Source organism: Dromiciops gliroides, chromosome 6 (genome assembly GCF_019393635.1).
Source record: "Dromiciops gliroides isolate mDroGli1 chromosome 6, mDroGli1.pri, whole genome shotgun sequence".
Taxonomy (NCBI): Eukaryota; Metazoa; Chordata; class Mammalia; order Microbiotheria; family Microbiotheriidae; genus Dromiciops; species Dromiciops gliroides.
In genome coordinates, this window is record NC_057866.1 from 43873831 (window position 1) to 43897340 (window position 23510).

General features: G+C 38.5%; 1 protein-coding gene across 1 annotated transcript in view; it reads right to left on the reverse strand.

Annotated features, from left to right (window-relative positions):
• BBOX1 (gamma-butyrobetaine hydroxylase 1) overlaps positions 1-23510 on the reverse strand; it is an 85814-nt gene that overhangs the window by 19583 nt on the left and 42721 nt on the right. The window contains exons 4-5 of the mRNA XM_043971506.1: positions 18920-19118; positions 3124-3229 (exon numbers count right to left, since the gene is read on the reverse strand). Coding sequence (XP_043827441.1) covers positions 3124-3229; positions 18920-19118 — 305 coding nt within the window. The remainder of the gene's footprint in view (positions 1-3123; positions 3230-18919; positions 19119-23510) is intronic.

Genomic DNA, 23510 nt, shown 5'->3' on the forward strand with positions numbered 1-23510 from the left:
CCTACCTATCCAGTCTGATCTTATACTGCTTCCATTAATTGTGTTATAATGGACAGAATCCTGGACTGGAAATCGGGAATAGTTTCATTCAAATTCTACTTCAAGAACTTAAGAGTTTTATGACCCTGAGCTCACATGGCTAGACAGCTGTAAAATTGTGTGGCGGGGTTTGACTTATGGAACTCCTAAGGACCATTTCAGCTAAAAATTTATGTCCTGTGATTCCACATACTCTTGAGTTCCAGATAAACTTTTCTCTTAATAATAATAATAATGATAATAACTAACATTTATATAGTACATTAAGGCTTACAAAGTGCTATACATATATTACCATCTCATTTGATCCTCACAACAACCCTGGGAAGTAAGTACTATTATTATTCCCATTTTCCAGATGAAGAAAATGAGATTGGGAGAGGTTAAATGACTTGTCCAGGGCCATGCAGTTTCTAAGTATCTGAGGCTGGATTCAGACATAAGTTTTCCTGACTCCTATTCTAGCTCTCTTATCCAGCAGGACACCCTGTGGCCCCTAGTAGTTTGTTCTTTACTTGACCTTCCAGCTTCTGTTTTTGTTCCTTTGCCTAGCAAGTCCTCATACCTGGAATGGAATTGTCATCAACTTCCATCTGGTGATTTTCTTTCAATGTTCAACTAAGTTGTCATCTCCTCAATCATACAAGGGGAAGAGTTTTCTCCCTCAGTTTTGCATGGATTTCTGTAATTATTTCACTGTTCTTTGTCCCAACTGTTTGTGGATTTATTCTTTACTCCATTAAGTTGTAAGCTTCATATGAGCTGGATCTGTCTCATATCTATCTTTGTATTCTAATACCATGCACACTTTCTTATATATTCATGTGCCTAACAAATGTCGAAATGTAATGTCATGAGCTGAACTTCATTATTGACTGTTGACAAAGACTTACACACCTAACTATAGGTATATCTCACATAAAGCCATTTACTGGTTCTATGAAAACATGAATATAGGTGAAACTATGTTACAGGGGGCTGATCAATTCCATATAAACAATGTTAAAAATCTGTGATCAGATAAGGTGATATTACTGGGATAATTTCCCTAATATTGCTGGCGGGTTTGGTTAGAATATATTAGTGATAATCATAGGATCATATATTTAGAGCTAGAAGGCATCCTTGGAGGTTATTCAGTCATTTGCTGCCCCTCCCCCCCATTTTCAGATGAGTAAACTGAGGCCCAGAGATACTAAGCACTTTGACCAAGGTCACCCAGGTAGGTAGTAAAGCTGAAATTTTAACTCGGGTATTCTGACCAAAAAACCCAGTACTTTTCTTCACTATAGAATGTTCCTTGCCCATGTTATTGCAAAAAATATTCACAGAAACAGTGTTCCACTGGATAAACTTGTGTGTGTATATAAATATATATACACACACATATATGTATATACACACATATATGTATATATACACACATACACGTATATACACACATGTATATATACACATATCTGTATATATGTATGTATATACATGTTGTCTATGTATGTGTGTGTGTATGTGCATATGTATACACAGATATATTTGTTTTGTTGTTGTTTTTATTCATGACCAACTCTTTTTGATCCCATTCATGGTATTTGTGGTAAAGATACTGGAGTGGTTTGCCATTTCTTTCTCCAGTTCATTTTACAACTAAGGAAATTGAAGTAAATAGGATCAAGTAACTTGCCCAGGGTCACACAGCTTGAGATGGTAATATATGTATAGCACTTTGTAAGCCTTAATGTACTATATAAATGCTAGTTATCATCATCATTATTATTATTATTAAGAGAAAAGTTTATCTGGAACTCAAGAGTATGTGGAATCACAGGACATAAATTTTTAGCTGTAATGGTCCTTAGGAGTTCCATGAGTCGAACCCTGCCACACAATTTTACAGCTGTCTAGCCATGTCTCTCCTTCTGAGACCCAGAGAGACTAAATGCTTTGACCCTCATATTTTAAATACCAACAGATATAAACATTTCTATACATGAAGAACAGAAGACTGCATATGAAACTACACATCTCATATATATTCTGTGTATGTATATTATATATTTGAAATATATATAGTAATAGAATAAATTCAATGTATTCATTTGTAATATATTTTAATCATTTACTTTTCCCCAGTTACATGTAAAAATAATTTTTAACAGTTTTTAAAACCTTGAATTCCAGATTCTTTCCTTTTCCTCCCTTCTTCTCCCCACTGAGAAGGCAAGCATTTCAATATAGGTTATACATGTATTGTTATACAAAACATTTCCATATTGGTCATCAACACATCCTGTTTATCCGTAAGAAAGAACTTCTTAACCTTTTTTGGGTCATGGACCCATCTGTCACTATGGCAAAACCTTTGGACCCCTCAGAATAATATTTTAAATACATAAAGTCAAATGTAATAATTGAAGAGGAAACCAATTATATTGAAATACAACTATTAAAATACATATGAAAAGGTTCACATCCCCCAGGTTAAGAATCCCTGACCTATATGTAACATCCATATATAAACACAGATAAACAATTAGCATCTCAGTATTGGGTGGCAACCCTGAAGATATCATGCAGTTCACCCTATACCAATAGCTATATCCCTAAGATTCCTGGCCAAGTGATATTTCAGCATGTAATTGAATATCTTCAAGGGGAACTCATACAAACATAAATATACAAACACATACACTTGCCCATTTCTGTATTGTGTATATTACATACACGCATATACATGTTCACATAATTCACAGACATTCATGTCATTGATTTAAAATTTCAGAATTGAAAGGGATCTTGGAGGTTATCTAGACCAACCCGTTTCTATAGCAACCTCAATAGCATTCCTTGACAAGTGATAAGCTCACTGATATACATATATGTATATACATCCAAATGCATACACATGTACATTTCGCTATTGTGTACCTTGTATATAATTTAGATGTCTGTGTGTCCACATGCACATATTATATCTCTCACACACATCCACGTGCAAGGAGCCCATAATCTGTTGGCTTCAAAATGATTGAAAAAAATCCAGTTCCCTGGCCTGCCTTGTGGAAAAAGTGATCAGGCTCACCTTACCCCAGGTGGATGATGTAGTGCCGGATAATCTGTGTGAAAACTTAGCTTTCCAGTTGTGTAAGCCACGTTATTCGCATCGATTTTGTCTTGTACTTGCCAAGTATGCCTGTAAAATAAGAGAAACACATGTTTGCACAGGCTGCTGCCAAACCAGACAGACAAAATGTGAAAGTATGAACTTGATACCCAGAGACTGCTGGGCCTTTTCAGAACAGAATATGGAGTGATGGATGATGCTGATGACTGGAACAGGGAGTCCCTGTAGTCCAGTCTTGTTCCAATCAGCCACTGGCACAGGGGCTTCTCTCATTCCTCCCACCTCCTGCAAAGGGGCATTGAACAAATGCTTTTTATCCAACAAGCTTTATCCAGGACTGGGAATGTGGCCTGCTGGGATGTGCCTACATCCACAGTATCCCAGAGGAAGTCTCTTTTCTTGTTGGGATTGCTGTTCAGCCTTTAGCTTGCCTGACATAAGATGTATTTCTTCATGACATTTTGATGCTCACAAACATTCTTATCCCATAATGAATCCCAGCTGTTCTAAGAATATTTTGGTGTTACTTCTTGATTTTATGCACATATGTATGGATATGCTCATGGAACCTGACCTCTGGCCCTCGTGTTTCTAGCTCCATACCTGAAATCTCGCTAGTTTTTTAACCAGTCTCGAATCTCTCTAGTAAGCATGTATTCTTTGTGCAAATCACTGGGGGGGCATAGGCAAGGAAGGCAAGCACAATGAGGAGACTCTCTTTTCTATCTGGCTGCTTTTCCCATAGTTAAAGATCGCTGTCATGTTCTTGCTTAGGCTAATCTTTTCTGGGCTAAGCATTCCCATTCCCTTCATCTGCTCTTCATAAGGCATGATCTCCAGGTTCTTTGCCATCCATGCAATCCTGTTCTGGGTTCTCTCTAGACAATCAACATCCTTCCTAAAATGTGGTACCTCAGTGTAAGTCTCTATGGTGTCTAACATAGCCGATTACAGGAGGGTGATCATCTTCCTTGACATAGCTTTCCTTCATTTTTTCTTGGGCTACTACATATATTACATAGATGATACGTACTGAGCTTGCAGTCCACTAATAACGCCAGATCCTCATTAAATAAATTATTGTTCAACCATGTCTACTCTGCCTTATATCTAGGTACTGATTTTGATTCAAGTGTAAATGTCTACATTTAACACTGTTAAATTCCCTCTTAGTGGATTGGGCCTAAAGCAAGATTTCCAATGCTTAGAATTCCCTTTCCCCTCTTCTGCCTATTTAAACATTTACTTATTCTGCAAAGTCCCTAATCACATCTTGTTGTTCAGTCATTTTTCAGTTGTCTGACACTTTATGAGACCTTTTGGGGTTTTCTTGACAAAGATACTAGTTTTGCTATTTTCTTATTCAGTTCATTTTACAGATGAGAAAACTGAGGCAAAGAGAGGACAGTGGCTTGCCCAGAGTCACACAGCTAGTAAGTGTCAGAGGCTGGATTTGGACTCAGATCCTACTTACTCTAGGCCCAGGGCTCTATCCATTGTGCCACCATCTGCCCTTAAAAGGGACTTCTTTAAGCATTTCAACTTAGAATGTTATCTGCTACACCCGAACTTCAACAACACTTTCTGATTAAATCACTGTTTTGCTCATAATAATAGTTATTATTTTTAAAAAATAAATATACCCATCAGCCAACAGGGATTTCTGAAGTACTTTCTTGTTAAGCACCTACTATGTTATAGTCAATAAATATTGCTTTCTTCTTTACATTTTTGTGGGGTAGGGGAAGAATCTATAATTGAGCAGAAATAAAACTATGTTAAATGGTTTTTAAAAATGATCTTATGAGAGGAGTGTAAATTATAACACTTTTTTAAAAAATAGCAAAGTTATAACCTCTCCCATTACCTGAGAGTACCTTTCTTTTTGAATAAGAATATAGTTTCTTTCCTGTCCTGGGAACTAAGAATGTATTTCTTTATTTTTCTATTTTTCTCATCTAAATTTAAGATGGAACCAGCTAGCAAAGCTTTCTGAGCTGTAACAGGCAGTGTAGGGTCATGAATTGAAAAGCTGACTGAGTGAAAGGAGCAGAGATATTTATAACTTATTGCAACACATTTCAAGTCTGAATCAAACAATCCATTATCCCATAGCAACTGAAGCCAAAAAAAAAAAAAAAACTATGTTCTTTATGGTGTTCATAGAATTGGATGTATTCCATTGCCAATGCAGAATTCAGATCTATGCTATTGTCAGCATAGGTAATCCATGCATAATCAAGATTTAGAACATCTTAAAAGGAGCAAATAAAAGGAAAAACAGAGGCTAATTTTACCACGACGTGGAATGTGTTGCTGTCCTTACATGAAGACAACACTACTGACTTGCCAATGGGACATATGTTTTGAATTGATTCCCCCCCACCCCAAGTAGTGATGGTTTTGCCTTGATCCTCTTCTGTCCACATTTTCACCTGGTCCCCTTCCTGATCAAGGGGAATCATTTGGGAGACAGCTGGCTAGAATTTAGGGTGCCATCTGTTTCCAAAAAGCAATGTTTTTTCTCTTTTTGAAGTTAGCTGGCTCTCATGAGGATCAAACCTGTGATGTGACCTAGGCTTTGTCAGTATTCTTTCTGGCTAACTGGAAGGTGATGAGTAAATATTTCTCACACTCCTATTTTAGGCATGGTAGAGGGTGAACCAGACTGAAAAACTGAACCAATATTGAACTGAATATGTGACTAATGAGTTCTGGTCACAACATATTTTGGTATGTTGGTAATTACAGATGTGGAAATTTATTTTGATTTGGGGACCCTACCTTTAGGCTGAGATTAGAAAGCCTTAGGCCCTCAGGGTCTCTCCCCCTCCCCCTCAGCTTCAGCTGAGTGAAAAAGCCCCATGGGCTATACAAGACCCCAGGTCAGACAGCTGGGGGGAAAAAAAGCCCCCAGCTCCCTCCGACCTGAGCGGAGCTATCTGAAGGATCCCGGATGGCCTGTGCTGAGGCAGGAGGCTCAAGAACCCCTCCCCCCCCACCAGCTGCAGCTCTGGCTGGCAGATTAGCTTGGTCTGTGGGGGCGAAGGAAGCCCCAAGATTTGAGTGGAGACAAGAAAAGGTATATATAGACCTGGGACTGAGACAGGAGGGGGACAGACTGGAGGACGGACTAGATAGAGAGACAAGAAGAAGGAGGGGCTGACTAGAGGGGAGCACGGACAAGGACGGAGGAGAGTTCAGTTCGGAAAAGGAGAGACGGGTCTGACAAGGTTACAGGCCTTAATACAAACCAGGGAAAGTGTAACGTGCCCTGAGGCCGGAGGCGGCCAAGGCCCTTATTGTATTCAAGAAGTTCAAAGCGCAGCAGGTGGGAAAGAGACAGTGGAAAGAGACCACAGGAAAGCAGTCAGGTTGTACATTTTATTTCCCTGTATTCTTAATTTTAAATAGTATCTCATAAATAAACTCTGCTTTGATTATTTAGTTAAGAGGCTTCTTAATCCTGTGCTTATCAATTTGGGAATGGAGCAGTGTGGTGGAACTTTATAAACAGCCCATATTAAATTAAACGCAGATAGCCAAATAGTCAAAAGTCCCCAGTTTAATCCTCCAGTCAGATTAACCCCCCAAATTAGGCTAGTCAATTAAAAATATTTCTACACAGAATACGTCTGGAAATGGTCTTGTGATGTCATCTTTCTCCTAGGTAGAAGTGAACCATTCCCTGGAGATGGCTATTTGTTTTCTATACTCATTATTCTTCCTTTGTAAATAGTAAATCTTCAAGAAAACAGCAGGAATAAATGAAATTAATTTGTGTACGATTCAACCTTGACTTTTATACAACACATGCACCCATATTGCTTTACCCCTCAGTTCCTTGGTCCTCATAGACACATGCATGTATATATACACATATATACCCACATGTACACACCGACAGATACACCACACAGACATATACATGTATATACATATATACACACCTACACGTACATATAGATATACACATACATACATACATAGATACATACATATATGCACATATTTCAGGAAAAACTGGGAAAGGAGAGTAAAATTAGGGGATCACTGAAGTATAGGCCCACTTGCTATTTCCCAGTACGCAACATTCCAACCCTCTGTGTCTTTGTATAGGCTGATTCTCAGGACTGGGTGCTCTGTTGTTTGAGACCCTTTAGTTCATTCCAAGGGTGATCTTGACTGCCACCTCTAATCCCCACAATTGTTAAAGCTCCCTACCACTAAAACCAAGTTACTTTGTATTTCTCTTCTATACATTTTATATTTACTTACTTATTTCCTGGTTCCCTGCATCACCATCATGCGAGTAGAATGTAAGTTATTTGAGAGAAGGGATGGTTTATTTTTGCCTTTGGAACCTCACTGTCTGGCACATAGTGGCACTTAAAATACTTCTTTAATTAAGCTGTGTTGAACTCATTCTAAGGAAAGCATTCGATTTCCTTATTAAAACATGAGAAAAGTAAGGTCTGCAGAGTATTCATCTTGCCCATGGTCTCACAACTAATACAAGAGAGATCTAGTTCCTGATCTCTGTCTTTTGATTCAAAATCCAGAGCCCTTTCCACAGTTAGTTGCCTATCAAGAAAGCATATGCTGTCAATGGCTCAAAACTACTCATAAGAGTTGTTCATTAACATCAAGAAAAGGGAAAGGCACAAATTAGGGCCTGATTTATTACTTTGTTAGTGGGGGAAAATGCTAATAATGAAGATTAAACTTACAAGTGCACATTTTTTTTTTTTTGGGTGGGGGAGAGCTGGTTGTTAAACATTTACCAGTGCATGCCAGCTCTCAGATGGAGAAGGAAATGGCAAACTGCTCCGGTATCTCTGCCGAGAAAATCCAAATGGGGTCATGGTAAATTGGACACAACTGAAAAATGACATAACAATCTGCTTTCAAGGCATTAAATATTTTCCAAATTGACTTGATGTTAATAATCATTTATAGAGTGACTTCAGCAGTTCTATTTTTGAAAAAAAATCAGCTTTCTGGCTCCACTCTTACGAAATGAGGGTCTATGAAAGCTATATTATGTAGATGAAAATGCATTTCAACAATTCTTTTTTTGGGTGCATCTTAGGACCTAAAGCAAATTATGAAAAAAACAAAGAATACCCTTCCATTTTTTGTCTGACATCCCTTTCTTAAATAAAAAAAAAGTATGATGGTATTCTCAATGTAAGAAAATACTCAAAATAAACATGGGGTTCTGAGCAAATCCCTTAACTTGTGATTGCCCCAGACATTTCTCAGATATGAGAGATCATAGAGAAGGTGCTGATGTGAAGACCCCCATTAGTGGAGGAAGTTTGCCCACTGAGAGGTACCTTTACCAGGGAAACCACAGATCCAGACCAAACTTCCCCAAACCCAAGAACCATTTTAAGACTAACAATTCAGTTCAATTGGTACAATGGCTTTGGTGTCTTTGGAGAACCTGCGTTCAGATCCTCCTTCTGATTCCTACTATCACTGTGACCAAACACAAGTTACTTAAACTCCCTCAGACTCAGGTTCCTTATCTGTAAAATGGGGGTGGGCTAGATGGTCTCTGAGATTCCTTGGAGCTCTATTTCTACCATGCTGTGATGTCAGAGCTCACAAATTTAGCAAAGCATTTTTTAAACATCTACTAGGCAAAACCAAAATACTTTAGCCTTTGTATTCAAGGAGTTTTCATTCAAACAATAATGGCCTCAACAAACTAGTTATTATCAATATAACTCATGAGGGGGCAGCTCGGTGGTGCAGTGGATAGAGCACCAGCCCTGGAGTCAGGAGGACCTAAGTTCAAATCCGGCCTCAGACACTTAACACTTACTAGCTGTGTGACCCTGGGCAAGTCACTTAACCCCAACTGCCTCACTAATATATATATATATATATATATATATATATATATATAACTAATGAGGTCAGTTGTTAAAAAAGTGAAGCCATTGGTGAGAAGACGGCATGGATTTATTTATCAAATGATAATTAAGTCACCGACATTTCATCTTGCTAGGCACTTGAGTGATTAAAAGGGTAAATGGGACTTAGTTTTCACACTCATAGAATTTATAATCTAGTGGGAGTTCTAGTATGTATTTTTAAATTGGCATAAATAAATGCATAAAAGACATGGAAGGAGTCATAAGTGCTATCAAGTCAGTCGAGGAAGAGATTGTTTCTAGTGACATATGTTGAATGAGTCTTGTAGTCTAATTGGCATATTTTAGCTGGATAGGAATAAAGAATAGCTACCAGGTTTTTTTTTTTTTAAAGATTGAAAACAGAGGCGCCTAAAAATGTTTTTTTTTTTGTGTGTGTGTGTGTCAAATGATTTTTATTTCTATAAAAAGTCCATACCCACTACATTCATATTATATACTTCCTTTGAGTGTTTGGAGAACATATGACCATTTCCTAGAATGGCAACATATAGTTCATTTCCTTGAATCCAAGATTCAGTCACCCTGAAGAAGATGAATCTGATGATGAATCCATTATCAGGGAGTAAAGGGGAAGCCATGTCAAAAACAAGGGCCTGAAATTTACATCTGACTGCAATGGAGTGGGGGTAGAAGCCAATGAACTGAATCCAAGACGGAAAGGCAATGTATTCCAACAGAAGTACTGGTTTATTATTTTTTTAATTTTTACCAGGGTCTCTCATGAATTTCCACAAATGATTTCTGAAAGAGCATGAGACTCACAAATTATTTTTCCTTTCATTCACGAGGTGACCTCATACTCGAATGGTTTTGTTGGCATCCATGTTAATTACAGAGTAACCTAATGCTGCAAAGGGACCCCAAGGGATGAGCTATTGGCTGATAACCTGACCTGGGACTCACAACAGCCTTAAAGAATTTAGCTTGCTTTGACTGGGGAGGGGTGGACTGACATTCCTTGGGGTACACATTTTTCAAGATATTTCCCCTCAATTTACTATATAAAAAAGGATTTTAAATACCCCAACACAGATAAGAAAATGGGCTTTTCCAACAAGCTTCAAAATTTGAAGAAGTCTTTTCTGTTTTCCTTGCAAGTCAAACTTATTTGTAGGAGAGAAGTCACTATTATTGAGGGCAGGCTGGATGGGTTTTTTCTTTTTTTCGGTTTTTGTTACAAGCCAAAGTTCAGGGGCAATGGATTGAGTAAATTTATCTTCTTCTTTCTCTATTCCCTAAGCAGATAAGTGGCATGATGGATAGAATGATAGATATGGAGTCAGGAAGATGTGAGTTCAAATCCTGTTGACACACTATGAGCCCATGCAGATCATGTAGTCTCCCTCTATCTCAATTTCTTTATCTGTAACATGGGGATAATAATAGCAACTACTTCACAAGGTTGTTAGTAGGATCAAAGGAAACAATGCAAGTTTTAAGTGATACATGACCACCAGATCTTATTATTTAATCCCTGTAGTCCTTTCTGTTGTCTGGATCTCCAAGTTGGTGGCTCTTATTATTTAATCCCTGTAGTCCATTCTGTTCTCTGGATTTCCAAGTTGGTGGCTCTTTCAAAGTCAGTAGCATTTTCTATTTAACCAAGAGGGAGTGTTATATGTTACAAACCAGTAGCAATTCTTTGTTCTATTTGGCTAAAACCTGCACATCAGTGGTAATACTCAGAGTCACTTGTGTGCTTCCAGTGGGCCAGATGCCAAGAAATAATCATATTTGCTCAGACACACAATCCGGATCCATAACATTACCAAATGTGTGAAGTGCCACTGGGCTGGCTTTCAGGAGACTCTCAGAAATACTTGCAGGGATTTGGTGAGTGTTGGAAAGACTATATAGATCTACCTTCCCCAACCCCTTGCCCAGAGAGGCTATTTCAGATACAGTTAATTCTTAACTGGTCTGGCATGTTTTCTTTGACAAAGATCCCACCAGGATTATTTTAAGGGCACGCTTTGCTTTCACTTTATCAGTGGATGGGGCTTATGGAAAAGTCATTCATGTTGATGACAGGGCTAGGGCAGTAGCATCTTAGAATTTTCCAATAGCTTACATACAAGGATCTAAGAGTGTTTGGCAAAGATAGTAATGAACTCCCATACCTTAAGTGCTAGCTGAGCACTTTATGGATCATAGGGATAGGGAAAATTACATGGCAAGGTGAGACCAATGGCTTCCTGGCAATGACCTAGTGGTTGGACCTTGCTCATATCCATTTTCCTTCCTTTTATTTTCCATTTATGTTTTTTTCTATTTGATGTACCACATATACTTTAATGTCCCTGATTGTTACTTCTCTTCCTGTGGTTCATAGGGTGCTGGACTTGGAATCCAGAAAACCTGGATTCAGATCCTGTTGAAAACTCACTAGTTTTGTAACCCTGAACAGTTTCCTCATATGTACAATGGGAATTAATAATATCACCTATCTCTAGGTATTATTGAGAAGATCAAAGGAAATAATGTAGAAAGTGCTTTGCCAATCTTAAGGCACTAAATAAGGGAGAAGGAAGGAAACAAGCATTTATATACCAGTTACTCTATGCCAGGCACTACTCAAAGTGCTTTTACAAATATCTCATTTGATCTTCACAAACAACCCTCTGAGGTAACTGATATTATTTCTACTTTATAGTTAAGGAAACCGAGGTGGTCAAATGACATGACCACGGTTACATATCTAGTAAATATGAGCAATTATCATTTCTCAATTCATAAGACAGTGGTGCTCAGTGTGTTAAGTGCCTACTATATGAAGGGCTCTCTACTGGAGTTGTAAAGACTCCATAAAGATTTAATTATTCTTCCACTATCACAGGATTATTTTAGGCGACTTGGTGACTCGCCTAGGGTAACACAGCTAGTGTTAAATGTCTGAGACTGGATTTGAACTCAGGTCCTCCTGATTCCAGGATTGGTGCTCTATACATTTCACCCCCCTAGCTACCCCTGATCATTCATAGTTTTTTTCTTAGATTTTTTTTTAACCTCATAGGACTGGCACCTTACACAGTCTCACATGCCATAGACACAATAAATTGACTGTCTTTCATTTTCTGTCATTATATCCTTGTGTATAGCACAGTGTCATGCAAGTAGTAGGTTATGAATAAATATTTTTCCTTTTCAATTCTCCAAACATTTATTTAGTACTTAGTATATCCAAGTTATAGTGCTAGGAGCTGGCATATGAGAGCCAAAAAGCCCTCTTCATCTAGAAGCTTGCAACATATATGATAGATATCATCTATACATAGATAAATACATAGTTATGCGAATGAATTTCCAGGGAGAGCTAACACTAATAACTGGAGCAGGGCTATATCAGGAAAGACTTTGGATGGGGAGATAGCACCTGAGCTGTGCTTTCAACTGGTTAATGATGCTAACAGGTAGAGGTGAGGAAGAAATGCACTCCAGGTCTGGGTGTGGGGAAGGGAATGGCATGTACATAAGAGGTAGAACTTTATGTACTGCGAACAAGCTAGTGGCCCACTTGGATTTGATTGCACTTTTGAAACAACTCTGGAAAGGTAAACAGGAGCCACGCTAAATTGTATTGTATTGAACTGGGACCAAATTTCATGACTTAAGGCAGTACAAATTCTTCCTTCATCCTCTCTTCTCTCTTGTAGTACAAATCAATATTTCATGACAACACATTTTTGTTATAATCTACATAACGTGCTTGCTAATCTAACTAATTCCTCATTTGCCAAGGTAGCATGTATTCAGCTACCTAGTAAATATTTTAGGAGAGAAATATGTCTTAATCTCTGCACCCTCATCTGAAAGAAGGCAACTCACTAGCTAAAGTTAAGGTATTTTCTCCCTATTTTTGGTTCAAAACTTCTCAGATGATGGGAGAGTTTCTGTGAGTTGCCGCCAAAGACTTGATTTTTAAGCAAAGGTCCTGAGATTGAAGAAGGGATACAGAGATAGAATCTCTGCTGTCTCTGTCAGAAAGGTATTGATGGCTTAGTCTGGGAACCCCATGCTCAACTGATCTAGCTATGAGATGTGTTGATAAAGTAAGAAACTTTCCGCTGGACAAAGGACATTGAGGATCATATGCCACGACTGCCTGATGTCAACTTGGTCTCAATGTTGTTTCTGGTTTTGAGAGATGAAGATCAACACCAGAATTAGTTAGAGTGGATAGGTGGTAACATACTCTGTCAATCAATTAATTAATTAATAAGCATTTATTAAGTGGCTACTATGTGCCAGGCACTGTGCTAGGCGTTAAGGAGAGAAGCCAAAATTGAAGAGTCTCTGTCTTCAAGAACCTTATATTTCATTTGGGAAAACAGCATGGTCATATGTTCATACACACACATACACATAATATAAGGTGTGTGTGTGTGTGTGTGTGTGTGTGTGTGTGTGTGTGTGTGTGTGTGTGTATACTACCAACTGGGGGTAATTAGGAAAAAATCTTATGTAGGGAGGTGGAGCTTGAAATGAGCTTGGAATGAAACTAGGGATTTTAAGAGGTAGAGGTGAGGAATGAGCCAAATAATGATAAACATGGCTTATGTAAATACTTTGAATGTCAGAGGCTGTATTTCTCATCACTCATTCTATCTGTTGTTGCTTGTGGGTCCCCCATCTTCTCACTGGAGACTAGTCACTCATAGGAGATTGGTGATGGAGGAGAGATGATGGCAGAAAGCATCTGAATATTGGGAGATGAGTACAAGGGGAGAAGAAGGAATCCTTGGCAAATGGCCTCATTTTTTTTTTCAGTGAAACATAAGATTTTCCATAGAGAGGGTCAGGACAGGGAGAACCTAGGAAGTTTAAAGAGGGATGAAAAGGTTTGGAAAATCTGCTATTGTGAATGGGATAGGGAATTGATTAGAGGGATGAAAATGGGTTGCCTTGCCACAGTGAGGGCTCAGTTAAGATGATGTAACATAAACTTTTAGTGGATCCAGTCAACATGGTTTAATGATTCTTTCCAGCTTGTGAATAGGACTTAAGGTAGTGGATGAATGGAGTAATACAAGGCTGAGGCTTGGCAGGGCAAGATTTTCAGTAGGATAAGGAGGCAAGGGACTTGAGAAGAGGAAAGTAGAGTTGAACTAGTCCACGGATGGGGTCAAGATAGGTAAGGACAGATGTAGCTAGTGCAGGGGTGATGATTTGGGAAAATTCTGAGAGGTGGATGAATTGGGTTTCTCTGTTTTTGATCAATTTCCTCATCTATAACTTGAGGGAATTGATTAGATAATATCTATGGGGCCTTCCAACTCTGAACGTATGACCTTTTGAACACACTCAAGTGATATTAGTTCACCACCACTAGTCTTCTTCATCTTAACTCTTGGGTACAATGGTACCTGAATTAAAATTATTCAAAAGGGGTTGTGAAAGTGAATAATATTATTATTATTATTAGTGAGGAGCCATGAATAATTATAACAGCTACTGTTTATGTAGTACCTAATATGTGCCAAGCACTGGGCTAAGTACTTTGTGCAAATATTTCATTTGAGTCTCACAATGACTCTGGGAGATAGGTTCTGTTATTATCAGCCTCATTTTACAATTGAGAAGATAGAAAAACAGGTTAAATGATTTGCTCAGTCATATCGTGAATTTATAATCTAGTGGGATGTCTAGTGGATTTGACTTCAGGCTTTCCTGACCTTAGACTCAACACCATACCCTCTCTACTACCTACAATGAAGCTAAGAAATAGCCATCCCCTCTTGTAACAAGGTAATCCATCATCCATCATGCTATGTCCTTGAGAGGGAAACATCTAAAAAGAGGCATGTGGCGGCTGCTAAGTGGCACAGTGGATAGAGCACTGGCCCTGGATTCAGGAGGACCAGAGTTCAAATCCATCCTCAGACACTTGACACTTACTAGCTGTGTGACCTTGGGCAAGACACTTAACCCTCATTGCCCCCCCCCCAATAAATAAAAAGAGGTATGTATCAACTTGCATTATGCCATATTATGGCATATAGCATGCTTGGTAGAAGAAAACTTTCTATCCATTTCTTTGGGATCTGTGGGCGTATACAAGTTAAGGGAACTTCCCCTTTAAGTGATGGCATATTTTATTTGTCAGAAGATGAATAGGCCTGTTATGAAATAACCAATGTTTGCTCTTTGTTTGTAACAACTGTTGATGGGGTTTGAATTCCATACATTTCTTGGCTGTCTCCAGTGTTCTTCTTAATGAGATTATTGTTTCTGATTTGTTTCTTGCCATACTCAATTCGTATAAGACTTTCTGCATATTTTTAACCTGAGATTTGTCTGCTATGTTGTTTCTTCCATGGTACTAATAAGGCATCTCAGCTCCTATTATTACATTGGGTTTGTAATTGGTCAGAAATATTTGATATACAAATTTTAAATGTTAAAAATCATCATGCCCTTCCTAAGAGCATGATGTCAGACACTTTTGAAATTTTGAAGTTACTTAACTGCCTCAGTTTCCTTATCTGCAAAAATGAGATCAGACCAGTCTTCCAACTTGTATTATTATGGTCTTATTCTTATTATGATCCTAAATAAATATGACCCTAAATATAAACTATCATTAACCACTATAAAATATTTCAAATATCTCATAACCAGAGATGGGTTCATTAAAATAACCTGGAAGTATTACCTCATACCTTTCAGACCAGATGGGAAAAGTCATTATCAGATTGGCTGAAGGAAGACATACTTTTGCATTGCTGGCAGAGTAAAATTGATGTTCAACAATTGGGAATGGCTGAACAAATTATGATGTGAATGTGATGAATATTATTGGACCATAAGGGATAACAAATATCAAGAATTTAGAGAAATATGGGAAGACTTCAATGAAGTGATATAGAGTAAAGAGCCAAGAGAACAGCATACACAGTGAGTGAAACAATATTAATTAAAAGTCAACATGGAGAGGTAACAAATTATGATCAGTTACATGGTCATCATTATTATATTGCCAAAGTTCAAGGGCATAGCTATCTTTTCTGTTAATAATAAAAAAATCAAACATTTTCTTGGAGAATGTACTTTGAAAAGTGGTTTGGACATTGGGAAATGTGATGGCAAAACAAAATGCATCAAAAATTCGCTTAAAAATCAAGTATAACATCCATGGAGGACAGTTTTGTTTTGTGAGGAAGAGATCTGGGAAAAGATTGAGACGTAAGAATTTAAGAGCTGGAAGAAAGGGACCTTGGAAACCACCAAGTCCAGCTCTCTTGTTTTTACAGATGAGAAAAATGAGACCCACAGGTGAAGTGATAGATTTCGAACAGCCTGGCAACAAAGGGACGGACCAAACTTCAGGATTGGACCTCGGGAGTCCTTTTAATTTCTGGTCCAGTGATTTTTTTTTCCACTAGATGACTGATTATAGGGTAGGGCATTTTCCTACTAGCTATTAGAGGATATGGTTCCTTTGGAATTTGTTCTGGGACACATCATTCAAAATTTTGAAGTATTCATCGAAGATGGTTGAGTCTAAAGAAGCATCATGCCCTAGGAACATTCCACTTCGGGTTAAGTCATGTCTCCTTTTAAGACTTTCTGAAATCTCAGGTCTTGTTTTAATCGAATTCCACAAAGGATAACAAATGATTTCTCCTTTCCCTTCTCACCCTCCTGCCCCTCCTTCCATGCCAAGTTTAAATAATTCCAGAGATCTGTTGTTATTATCACCATTATCAATGCCATAATTATTATTACTAGGCTATTACCTGGGTATTTATTTATTTGCTTTTTATTGATTACATTCCCTGGAGACATTGAATTAATTGTAGCTTTATAGATAGAAGGAAGCTCTGAGGTCAATTAGGCCAACTTTCTGTTTTTACAAATGGGGAAACTGAGGAAAAGAGAAACTAAGTGACTAACCCAAACTCATACAGGTTGTTTATGGTAGAATTGAGATCTGAACCCAGGATTTGTGATACTCTTCCCACTGAACCACACTGCTTTCAAAGAAGAAAAAAGTGCCACCTCTCTGGTGATCTATATTTTAATTTCTCTGGGCTTCAGTTTCCTCCTTTTTAAAATCAGGGGGTTGTGCTAGATTCTAACTCTCAATCCATGACACTATGATTTATGCACAGACATGAAGTGTTTAGCACAGTGTCTCCCACATATTAAACAATTAATAAATATTGATTGATATGAAAGCAGGGGCTTTTCTTTGTTCTTATTCCTCCCTTACTGGTCAAACATTCATCCTTCTTAGAATGGGGACTTAATGACCATCTTATCTGGTTCTCCTAATACTGGGTTGACTTTTTGATTACATTGGAGAAAATGTAGCTGTTAAAAATGACATGTGTTTTGTTCTTTGAACTACTGCTACTTCAGTATAATATTTATGGGGCAGCTAGGTGGTGTGGGGGATAAAGCACCAACCCTGAATTTAGGAGGACCTAAGTTCAAATCTGGCCTCAGACACTTGACGCTTACTACCTGTGTGACCCTGGGCAAGTCACTTAATCCTTACTGCCCTGCCAAAAAAAAATAAACTTAAAAAAAAAATTTGAGTTCCAAATTGCCTCCTCTCTCTTCCAGTTGAGATGGCAAGTCATTTGATATAGGTTATACATGTGCAGTCATGCAGAACCTCTTAGCATATTAGTCATGTTGCAAAAGAAAACACAAACCAAAAAAAAAACCCTCAAGAAAAATAGAATTTAAAAAAAAAGAATGTATTAATCTGCATTCAAACTGCATTAATTGTATTTCTCTGGAGATGTCATCCTTCTTTATTGAAGAACCTCATAGGCCCTCCTTCTAAGCAACCTTTTGATTCAAAATGCAAGTGCATTTTATTTCTAGCTGTTTGCTACTGGACACAAACACATGGTTTCTGTTCACTTAAAACTCATTTATTTCTGTTCTTATTTTAGGAGAGGAAGGAAGTGTTAGTACAGTCAAAAGGAGGGAATGTTAGATTTTGGAAAGGGCACTGAATTTGGAATCAGGGTGCCTGAGTTGCGATCCTTACCTTGATATTACCTGTATAGCCATAGACAAGTCATTTCACCTCTTGGGATTTAGTTCCTCATTTGTCAAATGAGGAGATTGGACAAAATGGTTTCTGGGGTCTCTTCTCTCTCTAGATATGGGATCTTTTAACTCAGAAAAATCTGAGTTCAAATCCTACTGGTACTTTGCATCATAGATTTAGAGCCAAAAGGGATCCTAGAAGCCATCAAGGCTGACCCTCTCATTTTACAGATTAGAAAACTGAGGCTCAGAGAGAGGGAGTTACCCTGGTAAGTCACTTAATCTCACTGATCTTCAGTTTCCTTATCTGTAAAATGAACATCATAATAGCACCTGCCTCTTGGAATTGTTGAAATCAAGTACCCAGTGTGCTTTTTGAACCTCAAAGTACTATACAAATATTAGATATTTGCATTTGTTTCTTTTCCAAACATATGTAGTCATTGGTTTTACTTCTCCCAAACTAAGCTTCATTATATTACATCTCTGTGGAGATAGAATATTGATGATGGTGGAGACCGAGCATTTTGAAACAGGACTGAGAAGACGTGATCTTCCACACTCAAGACTAAGCCACTGATTGCTCCTGACATCTTGTGGCTTTCAAGCTATTTTTTCAAATTTCTCCAGATGTTGCAAGGCCTCCTCTTTTAGTGACCTTTTCCTTATCTGGCTTCTGGTTGGTTATGGAAATTTCTGCCTTAGTATTGACAGTTGAAACAATTCCAGAGAAAGGATTCACCTCTAATGCAAAGAGTAGCAAATGTTATGTATGTTGGCTGAGCTGAAACATTGGGTCACTCACCCATAAAATGTGAGATACAAGAAGCCAATCTTCTTGCCAAGTTTAGCAACTTCTCCTCTTTGCGCAGCTGCTCCAGTTAGCCGCACTATGCCGATTTTCTTAAGAGCGGACAGCCAGTTATAGGTATGTTCGTCACTCGTTAAAACATCTTCAAAATCCAGAGTAGGAAGTTGGAGATTTGAGCCCCAATACTGACATTCTGAGGATCAAGAAAAGGTAGTGTAAAATATCATGAGTTTGACACTGACATTTGTTCATCCTATTAATGGACAGGTCATCCTTACCAAACCAACAGCTTAGCAACCCTGTGAAGTGGGTAGCATAATCATTTTTATTCCTGTTTTACCAATGGGGAAGCCAAGGCCTAGATTAACAGTGTAACTTTCCCTAAGACTCTTGACTAGTAAGGTCAGAGTGGGGAAGTCAAACTCAAATCTTTGGGCTCCAAGTCTTCTGTTTTTCCTGCTAAGTATGGGATGTAAGATGTGCCCCAGTAGCTACAAGATAGAGTCCAAAATTGTAATTTGAGATAAAAAACAGACTATTAGGGTACTTTGACAAAGAACTTAGGTCTGTGATCTTGGACTTTCTCAGGGTACCCAAAACTAAATAAAACTTATGGGTGGGGCAGCTAGGTGGCGCAATGGATAAAGCACCAGCCCTGGATTCAGGAGGACCTGAGTTCAAATCCAGCCTCAGACACTTGACACTTACTAGCTGTGTGACCCTGGGCAAGTCACTTAACCCCCATTGCCCTGCAAAACCCCCCCAAAAACAAAAAAAAAACCTTACGGGTGATGTCTGTTATGAGAGAGTCATTTACAATTGGCTAGTATGTCAATGGGACACACCCTCAGCCTCTGTGCCCCTCATCTGCCTGGCATCTGTTCAGAAATGTTCTGAATGTTTCTACTTTACTCTCTGGCTGTTTTATTGCAAAGGGCATGATAAAATCAATGAGGGCACCACTTGAAAAATGGTAATGAGGAAGGAAAAGGAAGAACACATGCTTCTCATCAGAAGAGGGACAGATCTTTCTCCAACCTCCCTCTTCTGAGAAAGGCCTTCCTTGGAGCTCAATGGAAGCTTCTCAGAGTGAGGACAGAATGAGAAACTTGTTCCTGGGACATTCAGATTGCATTTTCAGCTTTAAACCAATGAAGTGGGCTCTTGCTGGCAGCATCAAAGAAGAGAAAAGGAAAAATAAATGGGAGGCACGGATGCTGAGCTGCTCCTTCTAATTGAACAATGCTGAGTGTACAAATTATTCAGTAGAATTATTCACTATGGAAAGATGAAAATAAGACCAGTGCTTTTTTTAGACTCTCTGAATTGCAAACTAGTGTCTTTAAGAGAAGACAGAACAGCAAGGAAATCAAACTTTGCCAAAGGAAACAATTCAGATATTAACAACCCAATTCAAGGAGGATATCATTCTACATTATTCACTTTGGTTTCTAGTTCTCATTCACATCTTGTTATAAAGTTAAAACCTACTTTAAGTGGGAGGCTAAGTGTTCAAGATCTCGGAATCAGTCAGTGTCATAGACACTTTTTTTTAAAACTTGGAATCTATGTTTTATCAAGGAAAAAGATTCACAATTCAGGAATGAATAATGGATCAGAGATCTTCCGTTTTCTCAGCTTTGCCAGTGAGGGGAAATAACTATTCCCTCTTTTAAAGAAGCCTGGTTGGGGCAGATAGGTGGCACAGTGGATAGAGCACCGGCCCTGGATTCAGGAGTACCTGAGTTCAAATCTGACCTCAGACACTTAACACTTACTAGCTGTGTGACCCTGGGCAAGTCACTTAACCCCAATTGCCTCACTTAAAAAAAAATAAAGAAGCCTGGTTACTCCAGAGAAAGCTCAAAGGCCACTGGTCATAGGAGTTTTTTTTTTTCTATTGTCATGCTGTATAAGGACACCTACAGAGTGGGGGTGCTGGAGCCAGTTTGAGCTGAACCAGTTGGAGAGCTGATTGTTAAATTTTCAGTGTGAGCATTTTCACCCTTGGAAATCAGCAAAGACTACAAACTAGAACTTGATTTTGTTGATTGGACAGAATGTTCAAAATGCAGATAAAATTTAAAAGTGTATTGCATATGTATATCCCCTCCCCACACCATGAAAGCTGGTTGTTATATATTCAACAGCATACCCCTGCTTATAGAAGTGTATGTATCTGTACTGTGTATGTGAATGTGCTCATGTCAGCAGTGAAAGGGGGAATAGTCTTCATATATGTAAAATGTCCTAGTTTTTAGGTTATTAGGTATAATAGCTTATACTGCATTCTAAGTTTTCCCAGAATCTAAACTATATACTGGTTGTAGATAGCTCTGTCCTCTCTGTATCCCCTAAAAGAATGAAAGCTTCTTGAGGGCAGGACTCTTCCATTTTTGTGTGTGTCCCTAGCATATGACACAGTGCCTAGGATGCAATAAGCATTTGATAAGTGCTTGCTGACTGATGGATTAGTTTGCTTTAGGAGCTACATTAACCCAGACTACTGTGATTTCCTTTATTGAATGATAGTTGAGCTAGTCAGATCACACACATTTGTATTATTGGATTCAATTCTATGGGACAAGTTTTTGGAAGGCACTAGTAGTAAGTTGGAGTATGATCACTCTGTCCTCTTGGTTTCTTTCTCCTCCTTTGGTTTTTGTGACTCTGCTAAGTTCTGGGTTCTCCTATCTACTTATCCTCAGTTTCCTTTCTTGGATCATCACCCAGCTCCTAACCCATAAAGCAAAGGTCTGTGCTTTGCCCCCATTCTCACTATGTACTTTCTTGCCATGTCATGAGATGCCATGGGATCAATTATCATCTCTATGTAGATAACTCATATTTATACATACACATATATACATCCACTCTGAATGTCACTTCTGAAAATCAAGCACATATCACAATTCCTGAGTGACCATGTCAACTGAGGCATCTTGTTGACAAATCAGCCTCAATAATACCCCAAATGGGACCCATTGTTTCTTCCCCTAAGCCTGTTTCTTGTTCAATTTCCCTTTTATCTCTCTGGTGATGCCATTACCATCCTCATTTGCACTCAGGTCTATAACCTCAGAGCTGTCCTTCACCCTCTTCTCTCCCTCTTTAATCCCCATGAAAGGTAAATGATTACCTGTCAGGGATGATGTAGATGGCATTCATGATCTGAATCAGGGCTGGACTAAATGACTGCCAAGGTCCCTTGTCTTTCTGATATTCTCTTATTCAACCTTAGCATATTGAATGACAATGCAGCTTCCCAAGGGAAAGTAGGAATTCAATGAACAATAGGTCATAGAATATCAGAGTTGAAGGAACCTTGCAGAGTCGATAAGACACCCTATTTTATAGTGGAAGAAACAAAGATTTGCTAATAGAATAAATGAATAGAATCAGACCATCAAATCCAATCCTCTTGTTTTACATTTGAGGAAAGAGTTGGCAGCTTACACTATCTTGGGAGTTCTTAACCTAAGATTGAAACTTGTTTTTTTAATTGATAATTATATTTCAATACCAGTTGATTCCTTTGCAACTCTTTCTATTTAATTTTGTGCATTTAAAAACAATATTATGGGGGGCAGCTAGGTGGCGCAGTGGATAAAGCACCGGCCCTGGATTCAGGAGGACCTGAGTTCAAATCCAGCCTCAGACACTTGACACTTACTAGCTGTGTGACCCTGAGCAAGTCACTTAACCCCCATTGCCCCGCAAAAAACCCCAAAACCAAACCAAACCAAAACAAAAACAATATTATGAAAAGGCATCCATGGTACGCTTCACCAGACCATCAAAGAACTCCTGTTCTGTAAGAAGAATCTGATTCTCTTTGGAGCACAGGATTTAGAGCTGCAAAGAAACTTAAAATTCATGCAATCCAACTCCCTCCTTTTACAGGTTGAAAAAATAACTGAGGCCAAGAGAAGTTAATAGGATTGTTCAAAATGAGCATTTGAATTCAGTTCCAGTGATTCCAACTCTTTTCTTTTTCCTACTGAATTATTTCTAATGGTATCTTTTAAGTAACTGATGGAGTAACCAGCAATGGAAAAAAGAACCCACCTCACTATGGTCAGTTTTTCTTCATCTCCTTCCTTGTGGTCATTTTTATAGAGTCCTCCTTCCTCCCCCTTTCCCCCCGACTCCAGTCGCCTATTCTTCCATAGGGCAAATCATTGGTGTACAGGTTTTGCTCAGCTTTATTTAAAAATAAGAGAAATGTGTCTAGAAAATTTATTTGTCTTCTCCCTCTATGGAACATCTATGAGGAAATATGGAGAACTCTGTGGTGGGAATGTTAAGATCATAGCTCCAGAGTTAAAAAGAATATAGGAAAAAAGGAAGTGATTTGTAGGGGAGAAGGATGGAGGGGCACAAATGATGGGGGTGAAGCAGACTATGAAAAGTCTTGTATTAGAGATGAGACAAGTAATTCTAAGAGGGCAGAAGTAAAGAAGTAAAACATCCCACACTTAGGGGTGGAAGGGGTCAGCCTGCGCAAAGGGATGAAACTGGAAGATAGAATATTGAATTTGGAGAGTAAAAATAGACTAACTTATAATGTGTAGTGTGTGAGGAG